The sequence below is a fragment of the Echinops telfairi genome, unplaced genomic scaffold, assembly GCF_000313985.2.
Source record: "Echinops telfairi isolate 266 unplaced genomic scaffold, ASM31398v2 ScPeMD7_7469;HRSCAF=8507_1, whole genome shotgun sequence".
NCBI classification, from domain to species: Eukaryota; Metazoa; Chordata; class Mammalia; order Afrosoricida; family Tenrecidae; genus Echinops; species Echinops telfairi.
Window position 1 is genome coordinate 89,668,792 of NW_022111373.1, and position 23,621 is coordinate 89,692,412.

The window sequence follows — 23,621 nt, forward strand, 5'->3', positions numbered from 1 at the left end:
TGTTAATTCCTAGACATCTAGGATGCAGGCAGGGAGGGACAGAGGGAGCCCAGGAGAAACAATTACAAAATGAAATTTTTTCTCCATGATTCATTTCTATGATTTGCGGCTGAACTCAATTGTAACTTCAAAACCTGATGCCATCAAGGTAACTCAGATTCATAGTAACTTTCTATGCTGCTCCAGGGCTTGGTAAACCTTTAGGAAAGCAGATAGCCTCATCTTTCGGCTGAGGAGCTGGTGGTGAGTTTGACCCACCAACTATGCCCTTAAGCAGTTCAACAGCTACCAGACAGCAGCACCAGCAGGGTTCCAAGTCCTATATAAACACTGACATTTTCACCTTGTCCTATATTATGTGTTTTAAAAAATATTACCCTGGAGGAACCTGTTACCATCAACAATATAAGCAAAAGGATTTTCTAGCGCAATTCCTTAAACATAGTAAACAGTCAGTGAAGGTTTCTTGTGCTGACTAGCCAGAAAAAATGTTGTTATATCTCCATTTTATATATTTTACTCTGTAAAATAGTTAAATCAAGACCATAACTAGTATTTGGGGTTAAGCCCTAATATTTCAGCACTCCCTACGTAAAGTGGTTGAGAAGTAGCCAACTTAGCCCCTAAAGTATCTCTTTTCACTAGATTGGGTTTTGACTTGAGTCAGCTTTTAACTTAGAGAATTTGTTACCATTCCCCTCTAACACGCCAAATTCTTAAAAATGAAATGTAATTCAGTTTTGAGTCAATTTTTAATTTAGAGAATTTGTCAGCATTCCCCTTTAACATGCCAAATTCTGAAAAATGAAATGCAGTTTAGAGTTAATACCGAGATTTCCCTCTTAACTTTATTTGTTGTTAATCCTACGGTGAACAACAGCTGCCAAGAAGAGATGAAACTATTTGTTTGGGAAAATTACCTTACATCCTTATCTTTAAATGCTGAGTTTTTAAAATCAAGTTACAGTTTTGCCTTATTAGCATAAAAACGAGGAAGGCGGGGTGGGGGTGGGGGTAAAAAAAGTGGATGAAGGGAGACGTCGGACAGGGCAAGATATGACAAAATACCCATGTATAAACTATCAAGGGCTCATGCGGGAGGGGGGAGCGGGGAGGGAGGGGAAAAAAATGAGGACCTAAATGGAGAGAAAATGTTTTGAGAAACGATGTACAAATGCGCTTTACACAATTGATATGTGTATGGATTGGGATAACAGTTGTATGAGCCCCTAATAAAATGTTTAAAAAAAAAAAAAGATCCATGGGATAAAGTTTTTCCTCTTACCATAATTCTAAACCATCTTCCAGAAGATAAACATGTGGAGGCTGGGAAACATCTGTACTCAGTTGAATTACTGGGAGCAGGAAAGGGTACAGGTTCTTGCTGTCTGCTCCTAATCCCTACAGGAAGTATAAATAAAACTTATCGTGAGAAACTCCGAGGTCCCGTCCCACCGAAAAATTACCTAGCCTTTAAAAAGTCCTAAAACCAATTTATAAAAAACGCATCCAATTTTTTAGGATGGTCCTAATAACAAGTACTACTGACAAAGTTACAATTTAAAAGAAAATAACAAAAAATACTATTAGGCTGCCTAATGGCCAGATAAGAACTTTTGTCAAGGTCCCACACATTTGTTAGTTTTAATAGACTCCACGAGAACATTTATTTTCCCCTTCCTATCAATTGAAGCAAAATTAACATTCACATTTTATAATGAACTACCTTATCTAAATAACTAATCTAAAATAAACCCAGCCCAAATGTTCATGTGTAAGATAATTAAATTACAACATATTCATATTCTAGAATACCAAGTAGCCATGACAAATGCTTAAGCATGAAGTACCTAAAATCTTTTTTAATCTAATCTAAAAGGAGCAGAAGTGTGCATCACAATTCTAATTAATGCATCTAAGAGTCTGTTAAAACATCTACATATCTGAATTACAGATAATACGTAAAGATACTTCTGGAGAAAAAGAGAAAAAAATATTAACACTAGTTAGATTTGGGGAGGGGGAAAGATGTTTGGGAAGTGGCAAAGACTATCTGTATATGTTGTTGCTATTCACTTGCTTATTCTGCTGCACGCCTAAGAGTTGCAGTGGCTAATCCCTCAGAACTGAGCCCTCTGTTCCTTCTTCATCGTCTGTCTCAGCCCGGGGGCACACTCTCCAGCATCACAGCAACATGCGCACCCCACACAGTACAATAAAGTGAAGACGTGCAGAGGGTCAGCATGAAGAGGAGGATTCTCAAAGAGATGGGTTGATACAACCGCTACAATGGGCTCACACATAACAGTTCTGGTGACTGGGCAGTTTTGTTCTGTTGTGCTATGACTCAAACTGATATTATGGCACATAACAACATATGTAAGCATTTTCGTATGTATTTAGAAAAATAAATGCACATATTACATGAAGAATTTTTGTTACTACACAAAAAACTCCCAAAACACAAGCATGAGGGAAGACCCTTTATCTAAAATTCTACTTCACCTAATTATTGTCGTAAGGACGTTGGCCTATTCAATGTATCACACTATAAGTACTTTGGAAGAAAGCAAGAGGGATTAAAAATTAATGTCTAAACCACAATCTCTATAATCTGATAAAGACTGAAAGGAAAATATAAACTACTAGAAAGTTTGAGTTTTCATTTGTTAGCACATTATAAAAATCATTTTCAAGAAAACAAAGTTCTCTCTTATATAAAAATGCCCGGTCACAATCCTCACTTTGATGATATATACATATTAACTATTTTAATCTTATCAGTGAAGTATAAATACTTCAGAATAAAGTTTATCTTTAAATATATTGAATTGACCTTTTCTGTAACCAGTCAGTTAAAAACTGCCCTGAATCTTTTATGAAAGAAAGAGAATTATAAAAACAAAGCAGTATGTTGGGTTTTTAAATTCAGTTGAATTTTACATTTTATAGAAAAGGAAGCTCAGGAAAAATAAGTTGTATTCATTTTAATTATCAAGTAAATTTAAAGTTTCCTTCAAAAATTAGAATATATCTACTTACTTAGGGCACATCCCACTAAGCAAAATATGTAAGCATAAGCAGAAGTAAGAAACTGCTAATCACAAAGGCTCTACCATTTCCGACTTTCCGACAAAGAAAGTAAATAAATACTACTGTCAATTACTGACATTAAGACGAAATCATGTGATGTCACCCGTCAAACAAGTAATGTCGATTTTCTAAAGGACATCTTTGTGGGGTATCAAGGCAAAACAGATTCAATATTTTGTAATCTAGTAACTATTAAAATGTGCCCAGTTCCAGGTACATGTGTGAATTAATAGGAACATTCTTTGGGCCACAATTATGATTATGAGGCACAGAATTGCCTATAATAAAAGGAAAGCTAAAAAAAAACAAACCTGTCAAATACTTAGACTACTGACACAATTGTTTAAGGAGAAAAAATCATATTCCACTGTAATAACTTAAGGCATAACCTTTGGCATAAAATGTGTACCTGGGGCCATCCTCGCTTTACAATTTCCTGTAAAACTGTACTTATTATCAAAGTAAAAGGTTTCGGGGGGGGGGGGGGAATAGTACCCTGAAATATCAGCCTAACAAAATCCTGGGCTCTATTCTCATGGAGAAAAGGTTGGTGCTGTCAAGATTTTGTCTTGTGTGGATCCACAATCAATGCTGAGAGAAGGAGCAGTCAATAAGTCAAAAAAACACATTGCCTTAGGTAAGTCTGTTGCACAAAACCTCTTCAGCATATTGAAAAGCAAGGAAGTTACCTTGAGGACTGGACTAAAGTGTGTCTGGCAACAAAATTCGATGATGATGTCCATTCAACAATTCAATGAAGTGCATTCCACATTTCCAAAGCAAATTTCTTAAGAATCCTAATACTCACATGACTGAAAATATTTTTACCCAGAAGTTATCTCAAACTCTATAAATAGTACAACTCACTGCCTTCCTCAAAAAAATGCTTCCTGTCTTTCTGAATTCTAGTGATATGTAGCCTATTATATCATCCTCTTTCTCCAAAAAACATATCTAACTTATCTTTGCTATCCTGGTAATGTTTCCAATTTTAACCTCATTATTTCCTCCTTCTTAACCAATATCCTTGGCCTTACTTTCATCGCATTTCAAATCACTGCTATCCTGATTACTTCTACATAGTGAAAAGTAGCTTACCACCCCTTTGTCTGCACATCAGTAAAAGTTTTATATGCTGATGGTGCCCGGCTATCAAAAAGTATAGCATCTGGGATCTTAAAGGCTTGAAGGTAATCAAGCGGCCATCAAGCTCAGAAGCGACAAATCCCACACGAAGAAGCACACCAGCCTATGCGATCACGAGGTGTCGAAGGGATCAGGTGTAAGGCATCATCAGAACAAAAAAATCTTACCATAGTGAATGATGGGGGGAGTGTTGAGTGAGACCCAAGGCCCATTAGTAGGCCACTGGAGATCCCTTTGCAGAGGGGTCTCGGGGAGGAGATGAGCCAGTCAGGGTGTGATGTAACAATGATGAGAAATACAACCTTCCTCTAGTTCCTAAATGTTTCCTCCCCGCTCCCACTACCATGACTCGAATTCGACCTTGCAAGTCTGGCTAGTGCAGAGGATGTACACTGGTACAGATAGGAACTGAAAATACAGGGAATCCAGGGTGGATGAGCCCTACAGGACCAGTCGTGTGAGTGGCGAAACAGGGAGGGTAGAGGGAGAATGGGTAGGAAAGAGGGAACCGGTTACAAGGAACTATATGTGACCTCCTCCCTGGGGGACGGACAACGGAAAAGTGGGTGAAGGGAGACGTCAGATAGGGCAAGATATGACAAAATAATTTATAAATTATCAAGGGTTCATGAGGGAGGGGGGAGCGGGGAGGGAGGGGAAAAATGAGGACCTAATGTCGGGGGCTTAAATGGAGAGGAAATGTTTTGAGAATGATGAGGGCAATGAATGTACAAATGCGTTTTACACAATTGATGTATGTATGGATTGTGATAAGAGTTGTATGAGCCCCTAATAAAATGAGGGGGAAAAAAGCTGATTAAAAAAAAAAGTTTTATACACTCTGCTAATCAACTTCTCACACCTCAGAGGCTCAGGTCAGATTCAGAAGAGGTTCTGGAATAAGGGGTGTCACTGCTGATGTCAGATGGATCATAACTGACAGCAGAGAAAAGCAGAAAGCCGTTTATTTATATTTCATTATCTATGCAAAGGCATCTGACTCTGTGGTGCACAGAAAACTATGAGAAAAATGGGGACTCAAACACTTAACTGAGCTCATGGGGAACCTGTACACGAGACAAGCAGCAATTGTGCAAATTGTACACGGGAATAATGCATTGTTCAGTATCAGGAACTGTGTGTGAGGCATGTAACGTCTCACCATACTTATTCAAGCTACCAGCTGAACAAATAATCAGAGAGGCCAGGCTATAGAGGACGAAGGAGGCATCAGGATGGGAAGAGGCTTAATAACAACCTCTGAAGCAAGACTGTGCTACAATCGTATTTGCAGAACGTGGGGCAGACTTGAAGAACTGCTGTTGAAGGTGAAAGACTGCACCCTTCAGAAAGGATTACTCTCTCTGCAAAGAAACCAACATCCTCGCAATTGGACCAAAAGGTAACATGAAGATAGAGAAAATATGGAACTTGTCATAGAAGACGAGACTGACAAAACATCTGGTGTGCCTGACTCCACCAAGAAAATAATGAGGTAACAGATAAAATGTATGGTCTTAATTACCATGCATACTAGAGTATGAGCCGACCCAAATATCAGGAGAGGCACCTAATTTTACCACAAAAACTGCATTAAAAGTGCTGGAAAACTCTGCTTAAACACGAGTATGTACGGTACATAGAAAACTAATGCTAGTGGACAGAATTCTACCATTACTATCCAAGAGCCTTGGCCCTCAGGCATATCCACTCCTTTTCTAGATGTGATTAATTAAGTATAGTAGTTGATGTTAAGATTGAGAAATTACCCAGTGGGCTTAATACTGCAGAATTCTTTTTTTTTTTTTTTGCGGAATTCTTATTAAAAAGTTGAAATAACATGTTTCGTTTAAATACATGCATGTGTTTGTGTGTGACACTTAAAAAAATAAAGGTTTTCAGATACTACAAAAAGGGAATTAAGGGGTTCAAAGAATCAGAACCGAAACGTGAGCATTAGAAGGTGGAAGGTGCTAAAAGTCAAGGAATCTGGTTAGACTTAACAGAGACGAGGCCCCCAGTTGTGAGCCAACAAGTTGGGGACTCCTGTAAGTCCTGTGGACACTTTGATTGCACCCACTGAGACTCTGAGCAGAGAATCCCATCTAGACTTCTGGTGTTCAGAACTGTGACCTAGAAAGTGATGCAATTTTAAGCTAAGTTTATTGAAATGTGTTAGATAGCAACAGAAAACCAATAAAATAAACAAATATAACTGGATAGGGTTTTAGAGAATACAAGAAAAAACTTAACCATGACAATGATAAATTCAGACAAGTCAAAAAATAGTTTTATAAAATCAGACACTTTTATGAAACAAAAATAGTCCAATGTGATGCTATTGTTTCTAAACACAGCCTCCATCTAGAGCTACATGATTTAAAGGTATAATTTCCATCTCTATAACCTTCCCTCCACCCAAAGAAGTCTGCATTTTTCAATGTGCACATCCCAACAGCAGTTTTGACATCTGTGGCAGTTACATAATCTGCCAACTTGCAAAGGGGTGAAATCTAGCCTGTGAATCAGGTCACAGTTTGACGTGGGGGCACGAAGGAGATAACCAGCTCACTGGAGATCATATATACTCTCTCTATGAGACACTCTTGTTGACAGGCCACAATGATCTACATTGATGAGGTCAAAGCCCTGGAGCTGGAGGAGCCACACTGAGACCCACGCCAGCAGTGAGATGCTTCCACTGCCACTGGATCCACAAGACTTTCCACCCCCTGGCCTGTCAGCTTCCTGCACTCGGTGTCATTGCAAGTGTTACCTGAGTCTGAAGAAGATATGATAGACTAGTATGAGACAAAAGGGCTAATAACAGACTTATGGACTTGATCAGGACTGGGCTGGGGTGTTTTCTTAATATACAATTGCTGTTTTATATAAAGCTTTTTCTTATACACATATACATGTCTATGAATTTGTTTCTCTGGTCCACCCAGACTACCACAATATCCATGCATTGAAATCTAAAAGCTATTTGCATTTTGAGAACAAAATGAGGTCTGAAAGGGTGACATCAGGGCTGTGAAGTGAATGGGATAAGATTCCCCAGGAAAAAATCTCGCAGCACAGCCCATACTTCCCTGAAAGACTAAGTATACTGTCATGATGGGGGGCGGGGGAACCCCTCAAAACAACTTTCTTGCCTGTTTTCTCATCAGTATAATTTCCAATTTTCTTAAAATTTCTTCCGAATAAGTCTTTGAGATTGCTCTGTGTACTTCAAGAAAATCTACCAGGGCTAGCTCTTTGGAATCCAAAATCTCTTTTTGTGTTTTGTTTTTTTTGGGGGGAGGGGCGCCAACGGTGGAGTTAATACATATATCATTCCATAGTTTAGTCATATTAGGCAGTCTTGTACAATTACTACCATAATCAGTTTTAAAACATTCTTTTCCTTCCTGGACTCCTTGACATTGGCTCCCTTTTACCCACCCCCAACAGAAAAGCCACACAAATTCAAGAGGATAACCATGACATAACTCATTTGACATAACCCCCAATATGAACAAACAAAATGAAACAAAAATACAGAAAATTTTGAAAACCAAGTCCAGTGTGCATCAGAGAGAGTGAACAACCGACAAGGTTTTAACCAATCGAGTCAAATGTATCCTTTAGATCTACCAGTGGTTCTCAACCTGTGCTCGTGACCCCTTTGGGGGGATGTCAAACAACTTTCACAGAGGTTGCCCGATTCATAAGGGAAGCAAAATTACAGTGATGAAGTAGCAATGAAAATAATTTTATGGTTCGGGGGTCACCACAACATGAAGAACTGTATTAAAGGGTCGGGGCGTGAGGAAAGTTGAGAATCACTGTTCTAACTCATCTCGCCAATGTACTCCAATGTTTAGTAGCCACCTTCCTCCCATCCCTCGATTATGGATAGCGAGAGATCACTGGAGGCTTATTACCTATGTAATTCTCACAAAGGTATCATGGGGCTCCCACTATCATCTTTTTTTTTCTTTTTGGCCTCTGCAACCCAGATTCTCACAATTTAGGCTCTGATAATATTCTCTCCTTCAACTTCAGATTATATGATTTTTAATCCTTCAGTGACTGATGATGGTGTGCTTCTTCCATGTGGACTTAGTTGATTTCTCACTTAGATGGCTGCTTGACAAGCCTTTAAGACCCCAGATACTGTTTTATCTGACAGCTGGGTACCACCTAATTTCTTCATATTTTGCTACAGCACTCATATCTTCTGAGTTTCCTTCCTGAGTTTGAGTATAGGATTTAGTGCAAGCCCAAAACCCATTCCTGAATCTATGATTATGTTGCAGTTGGTGGTGTTTTTGTTGATTTTTTAATCTGCCTTTGGCTCCCTTTCAAACCCTGCTTGTTAATTTATGTTAGAAAGTCTTAACAATCATCCACCTAGGGCATAACGATCTTCCTTTACTGTTTTCTTTGAACAACCCCTGGTACTAATTTCATCATAAATCTTTTGAGATGACCTGTCTGCCTTGGATTTAACTGGCCCCACTGAATCCCGAAGCCAATGTTTTAAGTGGACCTTCTGATATGAGGCACTTTACTGAGACTAAGACAAGTATATTCCTGGGAAAATGTCTCTGTTGCCATCTACCCATTACAGAAACAGGTTTAACTAAACACATTTTGCATGGAATAAGCCCATGTGGTATGAAATTAATCCCTAGCCACAATACTTTTTGATATACTGTTTACTTTAAAAGCATTAGTACAATCTTAAAAACATTACATGTTGACTAACTTATGCTATAACTACATTGGTAGCTTGGAAATATGAGAAATGTGTTGGCTACTAATACCGAAATATTAAAATCTTCATCTCCAATAGAATGAATTCAAGAGACAACATCTACAATGCTTAATACAGAATACACAATATAAAGGTAAAGCCTAACAGCCCCAGCTACAATACTTTAAAATAGATTCTCCCATCAAGCTGAAATGCAGAGAAGAAAGGGGAGGGGCCTATTATTTTTCCCAAAAATTCTTCAGCAACAGACTCCTTAACTTATATACATGAAAAACAGAGGCATGTATAAGCAAAAACCCCAGACATTAAGTGATTCCAGCTCATGACACGCCTATGTCGGCATAGAATTGGGCTTTGTGGGGTTTTCAATGACTACATTCTATCGAAGGTCACTAGGCCTTTCTTCCAAAGCACTGTAAGTAAAGTGGATTCAAACTGCCAACTTTCCCATTAGTAGTTGAGTACAAATCATTTGAGTCACCCAGGCAACTGATTGATATATAAATCTTATAAAAATGAAACACATCCTGTTTTCTCATTCCTAGTAGGCTTTAGTATCCCTAAACTACCGTTATGACTCCAGTTTAACTCAACACTATTTGGGTACCATTTCTATTAGGAGGCCTTCTCTGATGTTTCACCTCACCATCCAGTAAGTAGCACATAACGTGCCCTCATAAAAATGATCTCCAACTGCTGAAAGAGCACTTGATACAACTATTTTAGCTACCCATTATCCCTACTCAGCTATCTTCAAAAAAGGATACTTTACTATTCTTTTATTTTTCTATTAATTTCTGTATACCAGGGCCGAGAAAGGAGTATTGTGCAATACAAGTGTTAAAAAATGCTATCCAATGCATGAATGTCTGTACTGTGCATTGCATGTGTTAGTGTTAATAATATGAGTGAATGTCTACTCCCACTGAGGCCAACTACTGCAGGCTACAACATTTACCCCAAGCTACTTATCACCCTCCCCAGTCAGAGACTAGTAGAGTCTGGGACCCTGAATTTTAAGAAAACAAACAAATTCTAATGTTTGCCTATTACTTGTTATTAGCTTAAAAATGACATTGCGGTTCCAGAAAGAAAACTCACCAATAAACTATAGTGTGGTCCTCTCAAATGACAGGAAACAAAACTTTAGGCTACTGAGATAGTTTGTTGTGCCAGCCTGGCCGATAGACACAAGTGGGATTAACTGAAGGGCGGAAAGATAAATGGCTCTGAGCCTGGCCTTTCTTGTTTCTCGCTCTTTGATCATCGGACCAGTGTGCGGCTGCCTTGCTTGTTCTGTGCCTCAATTTGCAGGATACACTACCTGTGGGATGCCTAGCCTGTGAACTGTGTCGCTGTAAGTTGAAGTCCCTTTAAGACATCTCTGGAGCTGGGGACTGGCGGATGGTGACCTGCCTTGTGATTGGCTGCTATGCTGAGATAGCCTAGCTCTCTCTATATACAGAGGAAGACCTGGCAGCAGACTAGACTTGAAGGAGTACTAGTGTCTCACAACTCTCTCTCATGGGAGTGACTTGTACTGAGCAATTTATAATGCTTTATAATTTAACTGTTCATTTCTTATATTATATTTCTATCTGTATATAATTTAACAGTTCATTTCTTGTGTTATATATCTAATTATCTTTATAAATAAATATATTACAGTATCAGCAATTTGGCTTTATCTCTCTAGAGAACCCTGTCTAAGACAGCTACCATCTCCTTAATGTTAAACAATAAATACCTTCTTCAAAGAGGATGAGTACTTGATTGGAACCTTACAACCCTGTCCAAAACAAATACCCAGAGTACTGAAGATTAATGAAAAAGGTCTACACACTCCAAGCCTTCCAGTCGGGTTACTGTAGCTTCCTAACATTTCCTGAGTTTACACTGGCTGAAGAGACATAGAATGAGAGATAGGAGCTGGGGGAGGCTCACTTCTCCCTCAAAAAAACTCCCAAGTTGAGCCTTAAGACACATTATGACTACATAGCTAGCTATATCCTTAATAAATAAATATATATATAGATGATAGATTAGATGGATAGATAGATAGATAGATTGATTGATTGATTTAGGGATTAGTTCTTGCTCTATTATGTACAGATGCAAACTAAGCCTGACACTCACTTTTTATATGCGCAATTCCTTACTTTAAAAAAGGGGGTATAACCTTTACCTTACAGAATCCAAGAATTGACGGATAGAAAAAGATGGTGGGTTAAGATACTTAGGAAAAGGAAAATGCTTTAAAAATATTTTGCATCATTGCTGATCAAAACTTTCTTGGCTACAAATTTGTAATCAACTATGTAAGTCATAAACCGTTATTAAGAATGAGTTCATACTTCAAGAAAGAGTCCAGGTTCTAGAGAATGGTTTATATGAAAGCAAATGGCTAGTGAATGTGAGAGTTAGGTTTGGGGTCAACTTGGCTAGGCCAGAATTCTCAGGAGTTCCGCAGTTGAAACCTAGTAACTCCTCATGAAGTGACCGCACAGAACATAATCAACTCCATAATGAGCTCTGGTGAGAGTAGCCAAGCAGTCGTGAGAAGAAAAGGGTGGCATGCAACTTTGGACACAGCTCTGATGCAACTGAAAGGAAGTTTCCTCAGTGCCGTAGTCTGATTCCTATGTAAGTGAATGCTGTGAACTTGAGCCATCCGCCTAACACATTGCCTGCTGATCCCCGGAGCCATCAGTAGCTTGCCATCTGACCTGCTAACCTTGCAGTCTCCAGTCTGTGATGTTCCTGACCATCTTGGCTTCAACAGCCCAAGAAGCTGCTTGAGGGAATAAAAGCCTCCAGCAATTCAATAACTGACCCACAGACTTTGAATTGACTTAGACTTGTCTGCTTCCGGCAATTGTGTGAGCTATTTTCTTTCTTAATATAAGTTTCTCTCTCTCTCTCTCTCTACACACACGTTTCGCTTCTATAGAGCAAGACAACTTTTTCCTTTCACCCAATAAATTTGCAACCCAGGCAAGCACTGCCAGAAACACCCCAGATTCATTAATCATTTGATTTTGAATTCATTTTTGGCCAATGAGCCTTCAGAAATCTTCTCTTGTGGCCAAAATTTTCACAATCTCCACTTTAGTTCTGTTACTCCATACGAAGTCTGCATCCAGTTCCGAAGCTTTGCTCTACAGAACCCAGCCTGACACAGAAATGTTTCAATAAGAAATTCTTAATTTCCGGGGGTTTAAATGGAGAGAAAATGTTTTGAGAAACGATGTACAAATGCGCTTTACACAATTGATGTGTGTATGGATTGGGATAACAGTTGTATAAGCCCCTAATAAAATGTTTAAAAAATAAAAAAAAGAAATTCTTAATTTCAAAGTAGAGTCTCATCCACCCCCACTGAAAAACCACTCAAACTTGGGGAGAGGTCAGTAAAAATGATATGACTTTACCGGTAGCCAGATGTTTGAACTCTAACTCCGAAGCTCTTTCTACTCCGTCCTATCACCACGAGACTACACTGCACTTGGATAGTTCAGCTAAGATAGTCCCTTTCTCCCTTGGGACTCTCAGGTTCCGGTTAACCTTCTACACATCCCCACCACTTCAAAGCAAAATATCTGAACTCACCTTCATCTTTCTCTCAAGAACTCACTTTTTTGCTGCCTTCCCAATTTAGGAAAGTAAGTAAAACAGTGAGTTTATGCAAAAAAAACCAAAACCTTCAAATATCAGGGAAACAACATATAAGGTCCAAGGGACTACACAAATCACTAAAGTCTATCCTTAGTAGAGACATCAAATGTAAGAAATTATTTTAAGAAGTATAAAATACTTCTCAAATGTTCCAAAAAATGTTCATTATCATTAGCATCTACTACCAAAACTAAATTAGAGCACACCCATTAAACTGAAGAAATCGTGGCGAAGTGACTTACCTGAACAAGATGAATTAGTGTGGTCAAAATAGCACATCTTAACATATTGTGTTCCTCACTCTGCTTCCAAAGAAGAGGCAAATACTGTACCAGACAACCTACATATGGTCGTATCTGTGACACAAAAAATAGGTGAAGCAACAGAATGTTATTACTAAAGAAGGCAGTCTATTTTGAAAAACCCTGACAGAGCACTATATAGTTCCTGGCAGCAAATATTTAATATTTACTAGATGCAATGCATTCAGCATTTAATCCTTTTAAAGAAAAATCATATATTAAGCATAGACACAAGTCACTTGGGTAAATGTTTTTAAACAAGTGCCACATTCACTTAATGAAAGTTTACTAATTATGAAACAATATGCTGAACCGAATTATTTCAGTGGAGACTATTAATTAAAAACAGGTTTCTATCCTTATTTTTTTTAATTAAGGATTACTTAACTAGAAATTACACTACTTTTTAAAAATACTATGCTTTAAAAAGAGTCAGCAACAATTATGTGATGGGTATCACCTAAGCATCAAGTCCTGTGGCCAAGGCAGTGGGAGAGAGAAAGATGCAGGAAGAGCACACACCCAGACAACACAGAGCCGAGGCACAGTGAGTAGGTACACTGGCACTGCAATGGAAGGACACAACTTTCAAATGACACAACTGTTAAACTCACGATGGACTGAACTAGCCAATTTTAAAACATACCCATATATCCTGAAGTTCAATTCAGTGAATTTCTTGAAAAATAAAAGAGATCTGAACTTAAGAGTCACAATGTTTGAAACTGTTGACAAGAAAAACTCTCAGTGATCAAACAGAAGTACTAGATATTCACAGCCTCACCACAATCTACTTCAATCTCATAGGTTACTTTTTTTTTTTAAAGATTCCAGAAAGGGATTAGTTTTCTCATTCTCCTAAGTATCACACCTAAATAGGTAGCAAGTAAACTGCAAGCTTTGTTTTTCTTCCTAAAAGTTCATGATCATAAAAAGACAAGTTAAATATTTGCTCAAATATTTAGTGAGATAAAATTAAGTACTGAAATATTTTTGTTGTAATATCTTGTTTTGAAAACAGGAATCATGAGATAGTAGTTAAGACTTAGTGAGCACTTATTAAATTTGGTTAAGTACTCTATCTCAGAGATGACTCCAATTAGCTTATGAAAATAGACCACTTAATATATGAAAATATAAGTTTCAAATTAAGTACTCATTAATACTTATAAATAGCATATAATAATATGCTCTACTGGCAGAAAATGTACTGGCTTTAAACACAGTAAGATATGCAAATTACAAGTATATGTTATGAGTTATAAATGAGGTACTAAAAATCAAGGTACCAATTACTCTTTGAATATTAGATATACAGAGAGAGATGCCAATTCTGTCTATTGGAATGTGAATTAAAATTAATGCATTTACAGCATTATTTCAAATTTTACCAATAGACTCTATATCAAAAAAAGGTATTTTTTAAGGTTCAGAATTTAAAAAGAGGTTGGTGACACAAGAGTCAGACATTCCAATATACTGACAAGCTAAAGCATGCCTAGATGGGGCAACTGAGGAAACTCTGAATTCAGACCTGACATTAAAGAAGGACTTGTATCAATGTTCAGCCCCAGTGGTTCAGTGGGCTAGGGATTACACGACAAAATACAAGCTCAGTTCAAACCCACCAACCACTTTGAAGGAGTACGTTGTGACTATCTGTTCCGAAAAAGAACTAGTCTTCGATATCGTGCACAGGGTCCCCATGACTTGATGGTAGTGCATTTGGTTTCTGACTCACCGTGTCATGGTTATAAAAGGAGTGCATGTCTCCTAAGGAGTGGACTAATACTTTGGGGTACAGTGTCGTGATGTCTGCAACTAACTGCCAAGTGGTTTAAATCATAACAAGAACTGAGTCCATACATGTACACAAATATAGGGTAAGATATTATCCATATATAATTCTGAGATTATAACTCCTGGGTTTGGAGTATCAATTATTTGCATAGTGTAAAAACACTTTGCAGTAAGAATGCTTACAGACATCTAGTATCACTAATGTAGGTCATCAACTACTTTACCTAACTGTGGAGAAACACAATATTCAAATACTTTCACACTTGGTAAAAAAAAAGTGACATCACTAAAATTCTAAAATTAAACTGTGTGCCACTAATGTAGGAAGACTCAAAAGGTTTGCAGATAAAAATCAAATGTAGCGTATGAAAGATTATTGTAGGATATAGAAATGATGGGTTCGCTCAAAAGCTAACAGGAAAAGTTAAGGAGTCACACTACTAAAATGTTTTCTTAACCATTTCCTCAGAGATCTGAATTCCAAAGGTACTATTGGATAATACATCTTATTGTCATTTCCTAATTATACCATCGCCTGAGCAACTTGGGCTATGTGTTTTGAAAAAAGTGTGTGGACAGCGACACCGAAGCCTATTAAATATACTGAGGGAGAAGAACTTCAAACTTTTGAGGTAAACAATTTACTTTGAGGTTTGGAGAGATGCAAGGAGAAAATCCATTTCTTTCTTTTCTTAATCCATTTCCATACAGTGGAGGAAAAATACCACTTATCACTCGGTAAATCTAAAGATTCTAAACATCACCAAATTTTGTCTTCAGAGTCTATTTTTTTAAACAAATAATTTGTTACAATGGCACAGTGTTCTGAAGCATACTGGTTATGATAATTTCAAATCATCCAAAAAACTTGTGAAATAGGTCGTCTCATTTTAGGTATGAATAAAAAATGTTAAAGATCTTGTCCAAGGTATATAGCAATGTTAGGGACTTGAAAAGAGATCTTCTGGAATGCAAAGCAAGAATTATGAGCCTGATAAATAGAAGTTTTTGAATAAAGATAATAAAATTAGTTAAGATGTAGAACTATCAAAATTATGTGATACTTGAAGTGCCAAAATTCACAAGTACCAGATACAAGAGTTGATTTTGAGATAATGAACTCCAAAATCAATTGTCTTTATCCAATACCTCACAGATTTACCTTAGTGCTTTTCAAACCATGACAGGTAGTGGTGAATTAGGGTATGCAAAGTCACAGGCTAACGGTAGTGTAGTTTCCTAGATTATCAACTTTTACAAGCACTGTATGTGGTTGGGAAAACTGAGTAATTTAACTGTTAAGGACTTTAAACATCCTATTACTAACCTAAACATAGCTGTAATAAGAACTGGACTACAAGACTAACTTAACTTTTAAGGTAAAAATAGTACACTTACAAAAATTTTATATTTCCTGGCATATACTTGGGGCTATGTTGTTAAACACATTTGAGAAATATTATTGAGTGTAAATAGGATCAGCTTGGCAGGAAAACGTATGCTTCATAACCATCTCTACCTTGCCAATGCAAGTTTGTAACTCCTAACTTTCTCATGGATATTTTTTAATACACAAGTATAAATGTCACTTTAGAATCATAAGTAACTAAAATCACAACCTACTATTTGAAAGTACTGTGATGAGTGTTTTAACTTTTAAATACTGTTGATAAAGGAAAGATGTCGGTGAATTCTATTTATACTCTACTCACCTTTTCTGACATTTAAGTTCATGTTTTACAACAAACTTACCTGCATGTTGACTCTTTCAATGACACAAGAAAGGACATGCAAAACATGCATCTTTGTGTCACACTCTGTAACTTGCTGCAGTAACTGAAAAAGTAGTGTGAACATGGTTTCCAAATACTGCAAATAGAAAATAAAAAGTTTGAAACAGAAATGTAAAGCTCTACATACACACAGTCAGAAATAAAGAAATAAAATTAGATCATAACCCCAGAAAAAAAAAAACCACAGAGAAAGCCAAAAATTTTCAAATTTTCAAGCTTCCAATATGTAATATTTAAGACCGTGATCTCTTTATTGCTGTAAACTGCATCTGATTTAGAATTTAATTTGCCCACCAATTAAATAATGTTCTCAGAAGAAAAAACTGAATCTAAGCTGTGTGTTTCAACTTCACACTGCTAACTAAACCGTTAACAGTGCCGTGCCACTGCTCTTCAATGCAGGCCTACTGCCAATCACAAAATGCTTTGTTTTGCAAGGCATACTCATTAAAGCAAAAAGAGTACCAATTACTGCATTCACATACCAGCTGTCTATGTGACATATTACATATGCTGCATGAAGACACAAATTTATACAGATTACATACTTGTTGTTTTGAGAATGGCAGCTTATCTGTTATTAGGAAATAGAAAATAAATATCCTATGCCTGGATTTGAAGTCCAACATTACGAAAATTACATTAGGAATTAACAAAGAACAAGCTGCCAGAAACTTTCATAACACAAACATTTTTTTCCAGATAGTTGCTTCATTTTAACACAGATTTCTAAAACACACTGCTACCATCCAAAAATAACAGATCCTCCTATTAAATAAAAATCATTGCTCTGTAAATTCCTTCAACTATGAAATATATTCTTATTATATAACTTTCTTCTCAACTAATTCTCTTAAAAAGAAGTGAGGAGAGACGTCGGATGGTGTAATATATTATGACAAAATAATAATAATTTATAAATTATCAAGGAGTCATCGGGGGGGAGGGACTGGGAGGGAGGGGAAAAATGAGGAGCTGATACCACGGGCTCAAGTGGAAAGCAGGTGTTTAGAGAATGATGATGGCAACATATGTACAAATGTGCTTGAGACGGTTGATGTATGTATGGATTGTGATAAGAGTTGTATGAGCCCCTAATAAAATGATTTTAAAAATAAATAAATCATGTTTTTATAAAAGCTAAAAAAAAAAAAGGAATCAACACTTTACACAAATATTACTGGCATATTTAACATGTGCTTACTGATACAGATTTAGTAAAGACACCTTGCAGGTATTTGACAAGAAAAAAAAAATTACAAAAGGGGTGCTATTGTATTCTTCAATTAATCTGCAATTTAGTAAAATACAACCATATATAGACACAATACAGGGAAGTAACCTCAGAAGTGAAAAGTGACAGGTATATAAAAAGTAAAAATATCAAATGTTCTGCAATTGTGAAAAAGGAAAAAGTTTAGCAGTCACTTACAAAGTGAAAGACGGCGAAACACAAATGAGTGAGAGTGAACCATTGTCAAAACAAGAAATCACCTCATAAAGAATGCACTATAAAAATAATTTCCTAAAAAGGGGAGGAATACAGAAGAATGCAAAATAGTTTTAAATAGCAGATATATGTGCCTGGGTTTCAAAGAATCATGGGAACGTTCATTATTTTTCTATTCCATTTTACATTGATTTTTAAAACCCGCTTTTATAATGTTAGCCTTGAAACCTAATTATCAAAAACGTAGACACAAATTGTTACAAAATCTGAAAATGATTCTTACCGGCAAAAACTGGTCTGTCCGAAACTCAAAATCATCAACAGGTGAAAGGCAGTTAAGGAATCCTGCACACAGGAGAGAGGGAAGATGGCTACCATTGAGCAAGCCCAGGAAGACCTCCCAGCAACTACCAACACTTCCTGGCAAGAATTTCATCCTAAAGATAAGTAGACCCAAAGGTTTTTTTTTTTTTAAGTGGGGGAGCCACAACACCAGCTGACACACTCCCCTATACCACTGACCAGCAGCAGCACGAGCTACTTCTAAGCACCCGAGTCTTCCCTGGCCAGTCAACCAGCAAAACCTCTTACTTAGCTGGACTCAGAGATAGCGATCAGTGGGCAGCTGGGTACAGACATACTCAGTACCAAGCTTAACTTTAGGCCTTTTGTCCCCCTTTCTTCCTCCTTTCTTGCTTTGCTCTCAGGTGGCCTCCCTACCACCCAGCTTGCCCCATCTCCCCCACGCAGCACTAATGTACACAAAATAACACTACCTAAAAGCAGGACTCCTCACCCACAAGGCGGCTTATTGTTTACTTTTTATTATTTTATTCTGTTCTTATTGTTGTTCACTTTGTGATTTTTGGTACGTTTTTCTGCATATGAAATCCAGGATAGGTAAATCTATAGACAGTAACTGGATTAATGGTTCCTTTGGATTATGGCAAGGGAGGATGAGTGAAAATGGTGATCAATTAAAATGAGAACAAGAAAGAGGAAAATGTTCTAAAATTGATTGTGGTGATGATTGTACAATTCTTCCTAATATGATTGAGCTATTGTATGATTTGTGAATTATGTAACAATAAAACTGAAAAATGTTTAAAAAGGAATACTGAGGACTAATATATGAGATCTAGAAGAATAAAGCATTCATAAAACACATTTATCTAATACACAAATCAAAAATGATTTTTAACTATCTCAAATTAATTTCACATAATTCAGCATTGTAACAAAACTCTTTGTGATAAAGTATTTTCCCACTAATTAAAGGATATTTAACTTCAGAGTTGTAGCTGTTTCAATACGAACCTAAAGGAAAGTATATTAATTTTTAATCATTCTAGAATGACTAGACAAATATCATTAATAGCAAAAGCAAAAACACTATATTCAATCAGTTTTTTTTATTCCTTTTCATATTATCACATATCATGTTGTTTAACAACTACAAATATACAATACTCCCAACTCTTCTGCAACAGGGCTAAAAAGAGTACATAAAGTAGTATCTAGGTTCATTCACCTTTTCGTGTTTCACAGAATTTGCTTAAGAAGCCCAGACGTAGTGGTGCTTCAGGAAGAAAAATGAATGTCTCGTAGGTGTGAACGGGTGAAAGGAGAGAGAACAGCATGAAGCTGATGTCAGAGCGAGAGGAAAAGTCAGAGACAGGGAAGCAGAGGGGTTTGGGGAAGCTGGAAGATGCATTAAGTGAGATTAGAATGGAAGAGAGAAAGAGAGAAACGGGGCATTCATTCTTAACTATTACCTCAATTACAGTAAATACTTGAAATATTCAAAAGATATGTCCTGAGATATTCTAATTCCTCAAGTTCCTATATATAGACAGGTACATACAGAAATATCATACAGGTTTTCAAAAAGTCTTGGCCCATTCAAAGCATATTTTTTTCTACAAGTCAGCAAGTTACCTGTGTAAATTGTATCATCACAGCCTTATCTTATCTCCTTATCGTCTTTCAAGTTTTACTCCTGATTCACCATTTAGGCACTGGCTAACACACTGTCAGTTTGTACAATAAGTGACATCAACTCAAGCCACAGCTAGCTTCTACTCAAGTCTTTAAAATAAACATAAAGGTTTATATCCTGCTCAGGAGTAATGACTTTCTTAGGTGCTACTCTTCCTACATTTGTAACAGAGATAGAGATTCTCTTTGCAACTATTTTCCACAAAGCAGCAAGGTTTTCTTCATTTCACAGGCACTTTTGAGGTCCTCGATGCAGATTTAATACACTCGCCAAATGTTAAACTCTATTGACAAAGCCATACAAATAACTATAGAGGAGACAGGCTAGCAATGTTCTCAAGAAAAGTGTAAATCATTTCTGAAGTTCAAATGTAACACAAGATATGTTTTCAATAATAAAGTCTTATGAGATTTAGGCAACATACCACTAAATCTTGATCTTGAAGTAAGTTACAAATTGCTTCATATAGCAGTGGTCTTAAGTCAGACTTGAATTTCACAGAAATCCACTGACCAATAAGCCAGATCACCCTGCGTCGCAACGGCTTATACCTAAGTAAAGAAAAATCATGAAACTTAGAAAGGTTAAATATCTTAAAAATTACATTTCACTTCATGTGTTGAATCATTTTAAATCTAAATGTTATTAGGAAATGCAATATGCATTTTTATATAAAAATTCAAAAGCTATCAAAAAATTTAGAATACAAAATATGAACCAGAAATTTCAAACTTAAATAAATGAAAATTCTTGGCATATACATTGCAGCCTGATTCCTTGCCTTATAGAAATGTAACATACTCATGTACATAAACACACACAACCATTTCTGTGCCTCAAAAAGAATCAAAATTAGATAGCCAGAGAGTGCATTTGTAGCGAATACCACAAACCCTAAGGCTGTAGCGGTTCTCAACCTATGGGTCGTGACCCCTTTGGGGGACAAATGACCCTTTCACAGGGGGTCACCCGATTCATAACAGTAGCAAAATTATAGTTATGAAGTAGCAACGAACATAATTTTATGGTTGGGGGGTCACCACAACATAGGGAACTTTATTGAAGGGTCGTAGCATTAGGAAGGTTGAGAACCACTGCTGTAGAAGCTATAAAAATCATGATAAAAGAGCTCTAGTATGTAATGGTCCAATTTCAATTCTGTAATTTCCATACAGATTATTTTCAGAACAGTATGTGAAACCACTAAGCATATATAAAACATTGATATAAACTTAACATTGATTTCAGCTATACTCTCTGTCATCCTATAGGCTTTAATCAGTATAGAATATGACTAAAGATTATCAAGCATAATGATTTATATTAAAAAGTTGTTTCCCCTGTCACAAAATTCGCAGATACACACAAACACATTTAACTATGGTCAATATCGCTAAGCCTCCTTTACCATGAGACCAGAGGAGTTACCATTACTGAACACTTTAGTCAAATATTCTAAAGAACAATCCTGATCAACCGGGGGGGGAATAGAATTCAGAATTTGAAATTCTCATAACAGCTCTAGTCTTTATAAAGCAATAGATGCTGGATGAACCCCTGAAATTACTGACCTGAGATAATCTTTAAAACTTAAAAGTAATCCTCTGAACCAAATAATTGTTTAGCTTAACTAGTGAAGAGTGTCTGCCTTGAGTACTGTGCACTTCTGAAAATTAACTGTAGGGACTAAAGTTGAGGGCAGCAACTTCTAAGCCTGGTTGGGCAGGTTGGATTAAGTGAGTTTCTATTAATGGGACAAAGAGATAAGGTTGGTGAGAATGATTGCGGAATTCAAAGTATGTAACAAATGTCACTAAATTGAACATACAGAAATTGTTGAGTTGGTGTAGGTTTTGCTGTATCTCTATAACATCAAAATAAATTACAAGAGTTCCCAACCCTAGAATACCCTCTTGATATTACATGAATCCAAATGGCAATATGGTGTCTATTTATACTCTGGATGTAACTGCAACAAGATAATATATATTGTTTTTAAAAAACTATAATCTTAAAAGACTGCTGAGAACTACAAAGTATTATTAAAATTGTAAAAATATATTTGTTATTGTTAGGTACCATCAAGTCAGCTAAAAAATTTACGATTTTTCTGAATGAAATTAAATTCAAGTTCCCAGTAGCAAAGTTGATTCAGAACAAAATCAATTAAGTGAAGGGTCCTTAAGAAAAGGAAAAATCAAAACATAGCAATTATATGTTGTTGTAGTTGTTGTCAGGTGTCGCTGAATCAGCTCTGACCTAGAGCGACTCTGTGCACAGCAGAGCGAAGGACTGCCGACCCTGAACCATCCTCACTGATACACACACTGTGTTAATCGTCTCTTTGAGGGCTTCCTCTTTTTGGCCACCTTTCTACTTTACCAAACTGGATGTCCTTTTCCAGGAACAGGTCTCTCCTGATATTATGTCCAAAGTATTTAAGACCAAGCCTGGACACTCTTGCCTCTAAGGAGCTCTCTGACCTTCTTTCAATACAGATCTGTTTGTGCTTTCAGCGGTACATGGTACTTTCAATATTATTCTCCAGCACCACAATTCAAATGCATCAATTCTTCAATGTTCTTCCATATTCAATGTTCAACTTTCACAGGCATATGATGCAATGGAGAATACCATGGCTTGAGTCAGGAGCACCGTATTTCTCAAAGTAACATCCTGTTCCTTTACTCCTCGAAAGGGTCTTGTACAGATTTACCTAATGATATACAAGGGGTTACAAAACAAAAACCCCACTGGAATCTCTCCTCCGCCCCCTCCCCCCAGCTAAATCTTTTTACAAAAAACAAAAAAAAACAAAACCTTATTCACTTTCAAAGTACTCTCCATTACACTAAATACATTTGTCAAATTGCGATTCCTCTTGAAAACCTTTTTCAAACTCATTTCGTTTGGATGGCTCGTTTTTATTTCTTCACCTCTTCTACGTAATCAAATCACTGTCCTTTCATGTCCCTCTTCAGTCGCAGAAGCAAAAAGCAATTGCAAGGGGAAAAGTCAGGTGAGTAAGGTGGTGGGGCAAGAGAGGCAGGCAGTTTTTTGCCAAAAAAACGAGCACACTGCATGAGCAGGTGCACTGGCATGGTGGCAAAACCAATCCCCATCTGCCACAAAGTGGGTCTTTTTATCGCACTGTTAATGCTATCTTTTCAAAACCTCTAAACAGAAAGCTTGATTAACAGTCTGATCTGGTGGAACAAACTCAAATACACAATGAGTCTACATTTTCATCCATTCAGGAAGTTGACAGACATCCTGATCAAGGTTTGTCATCAATCGACATTACACTTTTTTTGAAACGAGAAATCCACTCATACACATGAGTTTTCCACATAACACTATCCTTGCAAGCTGTGTTCAACAACACAACAGTTTCTGCGGCTTTTTTCCCAAGCAGGGAATAAAATTTCACAGGCACACGCTGTTCTTACATTAGCCATCACAAAAAAATTGATGCTCCAGCAAAACTGTTTTTGCAGGAAAATTCTCTGTGACCAGAGAGAACCACCGCAGGGCACTTACTCAGAGGAAGTTGCTAAATGCTGGCGTAGCTGGAAAAATGCATACTAGGAAAGCTCCG

General features: G+C 37.0%; 1 protein-coding gene across 3 annotated transcripts in view; it reads right to left on the reverse strand.

Annotated features, from left to right (window-relative positions):
- Positions 1–23,621, reverse strand: part of IPO11 (importin 11) — a 200,547-nt gene that overhangs the window by 95,106 nt on the left and 81,820 nt on the right. For all 3 annotated transcript variants that reach the window (XM_045285112.1, XM_045285111.1, XM_004703583.2), the window contains exons 16-21: positions 20,448–20,574; positions 19,308–19,341; positions 18,308–18,348; positions 16,534–16,650; positions 12,922–13,035; positions 1,286–1,401 (exon numbers count right to left, since the gene is read on the reverse strand). In XM_045285112.1, the coding sequence (XP_045141047.1) occupies positions 1,286–1,401; positions 12,922–13,035; positions 16,534–16,650; positions 18,308–18,348; positions 19,308–19,341; positions 20,448–20,574 (549 nt within the window). The remainder of the gene's footprint in view (positions 1–1,285; positions 1,402–12,921; positions 13,036–16,533; positions 16,651–18,307; positions 18,349–19,307; positions 19,342–20,447; positions 20,575–23,621) is intronic.